The 12,175-nt window shown below is 37.0% G+C and overlaps 1 protein-coding gene across 1 annotated transcript in view; it reads left to right on the top strand.

Annotated features, from left to right (window-relative positions):
- Window positions 1-12,175, top strand: part of LOC129942827 (voltage-dependent calcium channel subunit alpha-2/delta-4) — a 280,448-nt gene that overhangs the window by 254,181 nt on the left and 14,092 nt on the right. The window contains exons 5-11 of the mRNA XM_056051947.1: window positions 1,375-1,845; window positions 1,899-2,180; window positions 2,260-2,967; window positions 3,042-3,139; window positions 3,203-3,318; window positions 3,395-3,603; window positions 3,679-3,893. Of these exons, the coding sequence (XP_055907922.1) occupies window positions 1,375-1,845; window positions 1,899-2,180; window positions 2,260-2,967; window positions 3,042-3,139; window positions 3,203-3,318; window positions 3,395-3,603; window positions 3,679-3,893 (2,099 nt within the window). The remainder of the gene's footprint in view (window positions 1-1,374; window positions 1,846-1,898; window positions 2,181-2,259; window positions 2,968-3,041; window positions 3,140-3,202; window positions 3,319-3,394; window positions 3,604-3,678; window positions 3,894-12,175) is intronic.

The following is a 12,175-nucleotide window of genomic DNA, read 5'->3' as shown; positions in this document are numbered from 1 at the left end:
ACTTATTATTTTAAAGATCACAAAAGCACCGACGAAAATACAATGTCGCAAAGCCAGTCAAAATTTGTGTTCATTTGTAAAAAAGGTGTTCCTACGCTCGTTTTCAATGACACTCATTTTAAAAGCTCGACTAATAAAGCCAATTTGCTTGCAGCACATTTTGCTGTTAATTCGATACTGCCAATGAGTGATATGACTCTTCCTGTACTTCGAAGAGTAAACCATTCTATGGGACAAATCTTCCTTTGCACTCTTACAGTTGATGGAGTACCAAAAGATTTTGACATTCAAAAATCTGCTGGCCGGGATAGTATCCCCGCTATTGTTCTGAAGAGGTGTTCTCCCTTATTTTTATAAATAATCTGTCTGAAACTTCTAACCCACTATATTGTTTCGCTGATGACAGTAACCTCAGATTTTCATATTCGTTTTTAGATTATAATCATTATTCTTCAGATGTGGACTAGGAACGGCAGCGTATGATAACCTCATTAAATTTTGATCTGGACAGCATTGTTCAATGGGGAATCAAAAACCCTGCAGAATTTAATGCTTCGAGAACTCAGTGCTGTCTTCTTTCGCAAAAGCGTAGCCCTAAACCAATGCCACTATCCATGGGTGGTACTTGTAGTCAGTCCTAGGTATGTGCATCACAAATCACTTGTTGTTTTTTCAAATATTTGAAATCACCAAAAGTCCTTAGATTTTCTCTGACGATGCAAGAAGTTTTTAAGCCCTAACTGAGTCTTCTGGATAGAATTGAAAAATACGCTCTTACAATAATAGGAGATCGTTCTCTCACCGAGCCATTTACTTCTCTTTAACACCGCCGAAAGGTCTCATGCCTGTAATTGTTTAAACAATGCTCTAATACCCGTACTGCTAGGAATGCCCATCAGTTTACCCTTGAGCCCAATTCGGACGTACTATTTAGTACAGAGATTCTTTCTTAAGCTTTACTGACTCAATATTTCCCACTTGTTACAATGTGCAGACATTCAAAACCAATTTGCATCGATTTCTCCTTTCCTTTCTAATTGCTCCCACAGTTTTTATCGTTATAAGGGTATTCATAACCCCTTCATTGGATTATTTTAAATAAATTAAGTAAAATTGGACTTACCGACATTTGTCATCATGTGTTTAAAATAGATATTATAGCATAATTTTCAGGAGAAATCCTTCATGTCAATTTAAAATTAATTCTGGTGTACCTCAGGGAAGTCACCTTGATCCATTCCTGTTTATTTCATTTATTAAAGATTTGCCTACTGTTTTTAATAATTGTATAACGCCAATCTATGACGATAGCCAATTCAAATTAACCTCACCTTATGTATCTGCAAAAGTTTTATATCATATGTTATTTTCTAGCGCATTATGGACTCTGCTGAGCAAGCGGCCCTCTCCGAACTTGAATCACAAGGTCATAGTTCATCATCTGGTGCCACTCAGCATTATGATGCCCGCCGAATTAACGAATACAACTCCGATGGCAAACTAGCCGACGGAGCACGTCACATGGACATTCGTTTTATGCGCCGATTTGAAAGACTACCAGTTAACTTAAGTCTGAGTTCGATTTTAGTGCCAAATGGTGTGAATCTTGACGAAAACGATGTTAAGGCTTCTCTGCAATGGAGTTCTCATTTGGATCCATTATTTCAAAATAACCTTGAAAGAGATCCGGCCCTGTCATGGCAGTATTTTGGATCATCAACTGGATTTCTAAGACGATTTCCAGGTACAGCTTGGCCACCGGAAGGTTCGAGGGGAAGTAAGCTGATTCATGATTTTCGAACACATAATTGGTTTGTCCAAGCAGCCTCGTCACCAAAGGATATTGTAAGATTTTAACAAAATTTTAAGAACAAATTATTCTCAACTCTTTGTTTTAGATGATTCTTCTTGACACCTCATCAAGAATATCAGAGAAATCCTTTGAACTTGCAACTGAAACCGCTTTTAATATTCTTGATACTTTGGGTGAAGACGATTATGTAAATCTGATAACTTTTACGGAAACCGTAAAATCTCCGGTGCCTTGTTTCAAGGATAAAATGGTCAGAGCTACTCCAGATAATATTCAAGAAATCAAGTCCGCTGTCAAGGCTATCAAATTGGAAGATACAGCTAACTTTACTGCAGGCCTAGAATATGCCTTCAGCTTGCTTCACAAGGTAAGATGATCTCAGGGCCAAAATCATATCCCCCATCTCTCCGAATTATTTTAAACTGATTTTTCTCTCTCTCCCTTAGTACAACCAATCAGGCGAAGGTAGTCAATGTAACCAAGCCATCATGCTCATCACCAGAGGCACCACAGAGAGCCATAAAGAAACCATCAAACAATATAACTGGCCTCATATGCCCGTCCGCATCTTTACCTATCTTATTGGTGATGAGTCCAGCTTCCGAAGCAATCTCCACGAAATGGCCTGTTCAAACAAAGGATTCTTCGCCCAAATTAACTCCATCGAAGAAGCTCGTGAAAAGGTTATAGATTATGCCCTGGTTATGGCCCGTCCTATGATTATGTATCAAGCTGATCATCCAGTGCATTGGAGTCCTGTTTTTATGGGTGGTAAATCGGGAGGACTTGGACGAGATAGTGAATTCCAGAGACGTCTTGTGACGACAGTTTCAACTCCGGTCTTCGATAGACGAAACCATTCGGTAAGAGTGGCGAATTTGTTAGGAGTCGTGGGGACAGATGTGCCCATCGAAGAAATTCGAAAGATGATACCACAACATAAGTTGGGACCGAATGGTTATTCGTTTATCGTGGATAACAACGGAAGGGTGCTGTACCATCCAGATTTGAGGCCCATTGGTGATGCAAATCATTATATTGATCATTTGAAGCCAAAATACACATCGGTTGATATAACGGAGTTGGAGCTGCCGGAAACTGAAATGGGCAATGAGCATGAAATTGTCGAGATGAATAAGAATTTGCTTTATGATGTATGTTTCAAAAGTTTTGTTTTTTAGGGTTTAAGGATTCATCACAATTTGTTTATCTTTGTTTTTTGTTTTAGATGCGAAGTGACATGGTCATGCCCAAGGAAGGTGAAACAGAGTTTACCATCCTAAACCATTTCGATGGTATGAAGAGAGTATCCTCGAGGACTCAAAGGTAAAGTTTGTTTTTTTTTTCATCCTTTTTCCGAATTTCTAAAATTTTTGTTTTTTCGTTCAGATATTTCTATGGTCCTATCGAAGATACTCCTTTCACACTGGCTGTTGTACTCCCAGAGAAATATGGCAGCCATGAGTTAGTCTCCCAACAAGAGATAAGACATTCACGAAAAAATGGTGAGATCCTATCTTCTATGCACTCAAAATAGCTTAAACTAAGCTCTTCCATCTTTTGGTTTTGTTCTAATTTCAGTGACAGAATATTTTAAGGGAGACAACTGGCGTGTCCATCCCGACTGGGTATACTGCGAGTATAATAGTGTCAGTGATTTAGAAAAGGAACGTGAAAGTTCAGGTGAAATGACTTCATCACGTGAACAAGAACCTAGCTTTTCTACACCCGAAGAACAGGTGTTGCATTTTTTGGCACGTGCTGGTAGGCCTGGTTGGAAATGGATGTCCGTAAGTTATTTATTTAAAAGAAAAACATGCATATGTTTTTGAAATGGGAACTAATGCTTTTGTTTTTTTCTGCAGGTTCGTCCAAAATCTCCTCAACCACATCACAGTTTGCACGGCGCAACACCTGTTAGCGGCCATTTTGGTCAGCACTTGAATGGACAAGGTTCTCGTAAAGCTGAACCATATTTTTGCGATCGAACCTTGATTCAAAGTTTAGTTAGAGATGCTATGGTTACAGATGGCTTGGAAAGAAATTCAACAACACCATCGAATGGCAAAGAAGACAAACAGTAAGTAACGATTTAAAACAAAGAAAATAAATAATAAAGAATGAGTTTAAAATTTTTAAACTACTCGTATGAGGGTCTATTAACACTTTTGTGATCAAGGTCAGATTCGTTGAACTTTTCGGTATGTTTAAGCTTCATCCATTCAAAATAATTGGCAAACAAAACTAAATTTAAGAAAACACAAATTTGATACTAACGAATTTCCAATTCCAGAATTTTAGTTTTTGGGGCAAAGACCGTGCAAAAAGATGCAGAATTTTCCCTTAGGGTATTGTTTCTCGTTTTTCAAAATGTTAGAGCTGTATTTTCAGCAATAAAAAAATGCAAGGGGTTTTATGACAAGACCAACTATTGAAGGATTTTTCAATTTCTTGCAAGAGGCAGTATGCCTGAAAAAAACTTGCAGGCAAGGATTGAACCAAAGACTTCTTGCATGACAGTCTTACGCGACGCACTAACCTACACGCCACGCGTTCTACTCAATGGTACTTATAAAAACTATAAATATAACATAAGAGATTAAATATTTAACGTAACAATAACTTCCGCATCTCAGTGATTATAGGTGGTAGGTCGATCAGAAAAAACTCTTGACTTGTTTCTTATCTCTGACCCAGATAAGTACACTATTAGTGTTCTATCTCCTCTAGGCAAATTTGGCAAATCATATCAGCAAATTTTTTGTGTCAAAACTCTCCAGTTAAAGAAAGAGCTCCTAAGAAACCGGTTTGACAATACGAGAAAACCAACTGGGACAGTCTCGATAATTATTTTACGATCTTCAACTGGTCACTATGCTTCCTCGATAGTGACGTTGACGCCAGCGCTGATATGTTCACAAGTTTTATTCTCTTGGGAATGAAAACTTTTATCCCGAACAGGGTTAAAAGCATCAGACCTAAGGAAAACGCATGGTTCGATGCGAGCTGTAAAGAGGTTATTAGGGTTAAGAACGTAAGTTTCCGTTGTTTTAAAGCCTATCAAACTGAATGAAACCGGAATAAGTTCAAACAAGCCAGGAAGGCCTGCAACGCCCATAATCGACGGACCAAATTTTTACATTTCTGCAATGTCCCAAAGGCAGTACAAATGTTTGGTCATTCGTAAAAGACATGAGAAAATCTTCTTTTTCGGTTCCTACGCTCGTTGTCAATGACCCTCCATTTTTTAGCTCTCTCGAGAAAGCTTACCTCTTCACTAGGCAGTTCGCCGCTAATTCAACACTACCAGTGAGTGTTATGACTCCGCAAATTATGGGGCAAATCTATTTTCGCACTCGTACTGTTGCGAGAGTCCTAAAAGATCCCAACAGACATAAATCCGCTAGTCCAGATGGTACCCCCGCTATTGTTCTGAAGAAGTGTTCTTCAACGCTGGCAAAACCACTGCGTAAGCTTTTTCATCTGTGCTGCTATTTAGGTCTTGTTCCAAGCGGATGGAAAACCACATTCCTAAAAAAAGGCGATCCCTTCTTCCCAAGGTCATGGAAACGCTGATTTATTATCAGCTCAATAAATATCTTGAAGATCGAAAGCTTCTTAATGACCGGCAATACGGCTTTCATAGCAATAGATCCACTGGTGATCTCATGGTTCATCTCACCGAACAGTGGAGCAAATCTCTACATCGTTTTGGAGAAAGTAGGATAAATGAACTTAATATTTCAAAAGCATTTGATAGGGTTATCGCATCAGGCTCTTTTATCGAAAATGCGTGCTTTCGGTTTTCACGATTCCCTGCTTCATTGGATTAGTAATTAACTTTCGGATCGTTAGATACAAGTAGTATTGGATGGATTTAAGTCTGAAAACCACAAAATAAATGCTGTTGTGCCCCAGGGCTCTGTTATATCTCCAACACTCTTACTCATTTTTATTAATGATCTATTGTCTGTAAGAGTGTAACTTCTAATCCAATTCATTGTTTCGCTGAAGATAGTACTCTTAGCTTTTCATATTCGTTTTCAGACTCACATCCCTCTTCTTCCGATGTAGAACTGCAACGACAAAACCGTTATTTTAATCGTTTATGCTCTAGTGAAAAAGCCAGCTGCATTCCTCCTCTTAAACAGTTCAATCGTAATACTCGCGCTTCTAGGAATGCTCATCAGTATACCCTCGAGCCCAACTTCGGTCGTACCGTCAAGTACAGAGATTCATTCTTTAGCCGTTCTACGCGAATGTGGAATGTCTTGTCACACTCTTTCTTTCTAAGCCATTGAATTCAAAACCAATGTGCACTGACACCTCCTTTTAACCCCTCTCTCCCTTTCCTAGTTGTCACACTGTGTCTTTACATAATTAGGGTAGTAATATCCTGTTAAGTGTGTGCTTATTATAAAAAAAAGATTTCATGAAGTCTCGTAAAAGCATAGTCTTTATTAGGTTGACAAAATTTCTCAAAACCTTAGCTATTACCCATTTTTTCCGAATAGAATATTCTCTGGCGTAGATCCTGATCTGGCAACAAAGCTAACTAAAACGTTTGGTGAAGGTATTCAGCTAGAGACTTTCATGTCTCATTGTGTGATGCACGATATATTAATATTTATTATGTATTGAAGGCTTGGATCAGCTAATGACACACCACTTCAAACCTCGGAAAGGGATACCCGTAAACTTTAAACTGTGGATTTATAGCAGCTTTAAAATCAGCATCATATGCGCACTGATCCCTACAATGGGAGAAATTAATTGACACTTCTGAATAGGCTTCAAAATATTCGACTTTGACCGCGGCCTTTTGTGAAAACGGTAGAGGGCCATATTAAAAAAAAATGGTTGACCAACTAGATTACATCGCTCAACATTTTCAATGATGAGAACCAATGACCCCTTTAAAATACTTTTTTGTGAAATTGTTAAGTTAAAGTCATTCCTGCCAGCACCAAAAAGCTTTTCCTCCTGGTTTACATAATCTTGGGCTTTTTTCATAAACATTGATAATATCGATGTGTGATAGGTGACCGTTGACAGTTTGTTAATTTACAAATTGACTATTGTCAAAATGTAAGTATGACAATGAAAAAATCGTCTCTACACATGCACCAGTATTTGACAATGACAAAATTGTCATGACAAATTTGTCATTGTATTTTTTGACAAACTTGTCACCTGTCAATTTTGTAGGGCATAGGGCCCTGGAGTGCTGAATCTGATCTCACCACAATACAAAATTTAAATTTATGATTATTTGACTGATTCGAAACATACCAAAAGTTCAACGTTCAAAACAATAACTTTAAAATACACTTTGCACAATTTTTCATAATTTAAATTATTTTCAAAAATTTTATAACGCACTATTATAGCACAAGCAATTTTCTTTTTCCTTTTTTCAATTGTTTTTTTTTTTTCATCACAATCTATGAATTTTTCTCAAATATTTACCTATATTTTTTATGAACTTTCTTCCCTGGTAACAAATTAAAAAAAAAAATTATTTAATTTAAAACATAATAATTGCACATAATTTTTTTATAATTATTATTTTTTATTTTGTTATTTTATGAACAAAATATACATTTAAATAAATTACAGTCCAATTGCCACATTAATGGCGATTCTTAAAAGGTAAACTATGATGTTTTTTATAAAAACAAATATTATTTCAATTTATAAAATAGCAATAGCTGCTGGATGTCATTTTTATTATCATGGTAATGGTATTTACATTATATTTTGAGTTTCAATTCATTTCCTCCTAGGCTAGAATGCTGGGACTTATAGTCTTGTAATTGATTTGAATCTAGTTTTTAGTTCTATTAGTTCTATTCCTTTGCCAATTGAAAACCCTCTTTGACTTTTTTTTGTGAATTCATCACTGAGTGGTTTTGATATAATATTCACCCATGGCTTAAAAATCCGTTTTTTTAAATCTCCAAAGGAGTTTTTAATGAAAAATTTCAGACGTTATTAAGTTTTTCTTTTTATTGAATCCAAATTTCTACGACGACGACACACCCTTCAGAATCTGAAGGACTGGAGTTAAAAGAATTTGAAAGCTATATTGGGATTTGAACAAATTCCAAAAGCGGTTAATGCCTTAATCCTTCCTTTCCCAAATCGAAATAACTGGTATTCCTGTCGACAAAAATTGAGTCTACTTACAGATAATTGTTTGACTGGCCCTCTCATAATTTTGTATCTTTTCATTTTTCACGCCATCTTCTCAAAGCTTTATAAAGATTTCTTTATTTTACCTGTTCATAAAAAAAACAGCAGGTCCATAATCAAGCTTTCTGTAATTTCATTGTAGACTTATATTTTCCTTACAACGACATATCTTCTTAAAAGGCAGATCTACTACAACTGATACTGCTTAATTTGTTTCTATAACTCTAAATGAAATGAAGAAATGAAATGAAGTTGAATTTATCATCACAGGCTTTAGTTATCAAAGGCTTTATAAAATTAGTCACCAAATTATTTATCTTAAACTTAAATCCGTTTATTTTCACCCTTTTTTATTTCATAGCTCAGATCGTACCTAGATAATCCGCCAATATAAGGCTATTTTTAGGTTCTCAATCTCCAATTCCATTAATGCAAGCTCAAGAGTTCCTCAAGGGAGCCACATTGGTCCTTTGTTATTTGATTTAACTATCAACGACGTTATTATTGTCATTGATAGTTCAACAGTATCTATTAGACTATTTTGATTGAATATAACAAAACATTATTTTATTATTACTTCTGTCTGTTCATTCTTGTCTTTTGCATCACTTAGTTAAGTTTTCTAGCCCATTTGGATCACATCATCCACAAGTTCAACTCACCACTTGGTTTCATCAAACGTTGTTCTAAAAATACCCCCTTGTCACTAAATCCTTATACATAACTTTTTTCAGAAGTTTCCTTGAATACGCTAGTCAAGTCTGCTCTCCCCATCAGAACTCTCACTTTCAAAGAATTGAATCTGTACAACGCAGATTTCTTCGATTTGCACTCTGCAATCTTCCTTGGGGTAATAATCAATTCTTACCACCTTATGAATATCGTTTAAAACTTATTAATTTGCAAACCCCTCAAAAACGCCGAAAAGTCACTAATATTCTCCTTCTACAACAGCTTTTAACAGAAACCATAGACTACCATGTCTTCTAGAAAAGAAAAGCATTTATACTGATCCCCTAAAGTCTAGCTTTAAGTGGACCCAATTTTCAGTAGTCTAGTGCAGACATTTCGGCCGAAACGGCCGCTTATTCGTATTAAATTTTGGCTGTGAGCTCTTGCAAAATCTACGACCAATATCTTAAAGTATTCCCAAGGTAAAAAGTGTAGAATAGTTGAATCTGACAAACGGTGCGGCCAATCGGCTGGTCTATTTCTTGAGATATCACTGTCATCAAACTCTTCAATAAATCTATTGTGAGGTGTGCAGTTTGACTTGTGGTACTATCTTTTTAAAACCACACGTCGTCCAAGTCTTTTTCTTCCAATTTCAAAATGGTCAAAAATAATTGGTAATCATTTCGTGACTATCACAGCAACGTGACAATCGTTATGGTCGAGGAAAAAATACGTTCCACCGCCGCTTACTTAAAATACGTCCTAACGTGCTCTTGGCAATGCCCAATTTTTGAAACCGCCGTGAAATTGACTAATTTGGATCTTTTTTCGACACTTAGACCAATCCTTTGTCTGGGCAACATTATACTGTACGAATATGTAGACTTAATTGTTTGCAATAAATATGTTATTAAACATTCTAGTTATCGGTCTTAAAGTTACAGTCACGGACTCCATCTTTCGGTAGAAATTTTCTTATATTTCAGAAGCTTTTTTGGGTACTATACCAAGATGAAAATGTTTTCTCTAGAAACTGACAATGACAGTTTGATGATTAGTGAAAGGATACGTTCACAAATTAAATTCAAGGTTGTCAAGTCCTTACTGGAAAACCCGGTACAAACAATATCGATGTACATTTAAAAACTCGTTTTATATTTTAAAAGCTAAACCAACTTCATGCCTTCAACTTTAGATATTTTTCTAGAACTATCCAAAGAAGAAAATAAAGTGAAAACAAGTTAAGGACATATAGAGGAGAAGGCTTAAGAGATTCGTAGACTAAATATTTTTTTAAATCAAAGAACTTGCCACATGACTATTGCGGACAAGGCTTTTTATAGTCCCATTTGTAAAAATCGAAGAATGTATATCTTGCCTCGGTCATCTCTTCTCGGTTTTGCATTTTTCTCATAAGAAGTTTCATCGAAAGTCCCCCATCTAACCCTGTCCCGATTTTCTTGATTAAAAACCAAAATGTCCTGCTATATCTGTTAGCAAAAAGTTATGTTTTATTAAATATATAAGTGGTTTTACAAAGTTAATTTAGTTAGAGTGAAATATAAAAGGTAGCGAGATGCAAAATGGTTGGCGGCTTGGTATCGAGTGAGAGGTTACCGGATACATGATGAAGTTGGCGATCATACATGTGTAGTATGTCAATGTTGGCGATCCTTGCTAGCTGTGTTCATCGCTCTGCAGCTCATAGCTTCGTTCAACACTCCTCCTCGATGAACCATCACAATTAAAAAAGGTTTAATTGTTTGCAAAAACCTAATTGCTTTACAGGCCCCAGCGGCTTTGTAAAAATATCTGCTAGCATTGAATCCGTAGGGCAGTATTGCAGATAAACTTCATTATTTTGACATAGGTCTCGAACATAGCGCTCTCTCGTTTCAATATGCTTTGATCTTCGACTCAGTCGTTCGGTGTTTACGAAGGATATGCAGCTTTGATTATCCACATTCATTAGTGTGGCTTCATGTTGAGTTTCACCAAACTCCTTCAGTAGACGTCGCAGCCATACAACCTCTTGACAAGCTTCGCTGAGTGCCACATACTCGGCCTCCATCGATGAAAGTGAAACGCAATCTTGTCGTCGACTCGTCCATGAAATAGGTCCTCCGAACACAAAAACATTGCCGGATGTTGACTTTCGGCTTTCTCGGTCACCTGCCCAGTCTGCATCTGAGTATCCAAGAAGTTTCCACTCACAGGCTTCGCCAAGACAAAGTTTATATTCGATAGTGCCTTTAAGGTAACGCAAAACTCTTTTTGCAGCTATCCAATCTGCTTCCGAAGGATTTTTGAACTTTCTGCCTAAAATAGCAGTGCTAACTGCAATGTCCGGCCTGGCATTTACCGCTAAATACAGTAAGGCTCCAACAAGACTTTGATACAATGCTGGATCGGAAAATGATGTGCTGTTATCACCTATCTTCATGTAGCCGGAGTCCATTGGCGTCTTTGCGGGCTTAGCGCAGCTCATACCAAATTTCGTTATTATTTTGTTGCTATAATTCTTCAGCGAGACATAAAATGAAGTAGCTGATCTTTCAATTTCCATCCCAAGAAAATGACGAACATTTCCGAAGCAAGTTATCTGGAAGTGTGTTTTTATATCAGAATAAAATTGATCTATCTTACCTTCATCGACACATCCAGCCAAAAGGTCATCAACATATACGAGAAGATATAAAATCTGATTCCCAAATTTTTTCATGTACAAACATGGATCCGCAGTTGATACTCCAAAGTTCAATTTTCGTAAACACTCATCCAATGTCTGGTTCCAGCAACGTGCAGATTGTTTTAATCCGTAAATGCTTTTGTTCAGATGGCAAACCAAATTTTCTTTTCCATGAACTTCGTAGCCAGGTGGTTGCTTCATGAAGATTTCCTCTTCAACAATTCCATTTAAATATGCCGTCTTGACATCATAATGTTTAACAAACATTTTTTGTTTTGCAGCTACTGCCAAAAACGTCCTTAAAGTTGTGATTTTCGTTACTGGAGCAAACACCTCATCATAATCAACGCCGTATTTCTGTGTGTATCCTTGTGCAACGATGCGGGCTTTGTATCTGGATATCTCATTATTTTCGTTTAGTTTAGTTCTAAACACCCATTTTGAACCAATGGCTTTCCGTCCTGAGGGCAAAGCCGTAAGCGTCCAAGTTTCGTTATGCAGGTGGGCTGCCATCTCCTCGTCCATAGACTTTTTCCATTCCGGAATCTTCGCAGCTTCAATGTAGTCTTTCGGCTCATCCGAAGCGAGGGATGCCATATCTACAACATAATCATTAAGATGCGTGGGGAGCTTACCTTGCGTGTTACGCGCAGAACGTCTCGTTGGAACTTGCTCCTCCTGATTTTCACAAACGGGCTCGTCAAATCCAAAGAATTCATCATCACTAAAGCTATTATCAACTTGAGCTTCAGTTGGTTGGTTTTCATTAGGTTTGATTGAAACAGGAGCAATGCTTACTAGAA

Source organism: Eupeodes corollae, chromosome 1, assembly GCF_945859685.1.
Source record: "Eupeodes corollae chromosome 1, idEupCoro1.1, whole genome shotgun sequence".
Taxonomy (NCBI): Eukaryota; Metazoa; Arthropoda; class Insecta; order Diptera; family Syrphidae; genus Eupeodes; species Eupeodes corollae.
Note: the sequence above shows the minus strand (reverse complement) of the source record. Positions and strands in the feature narration are given on the sequence as shown.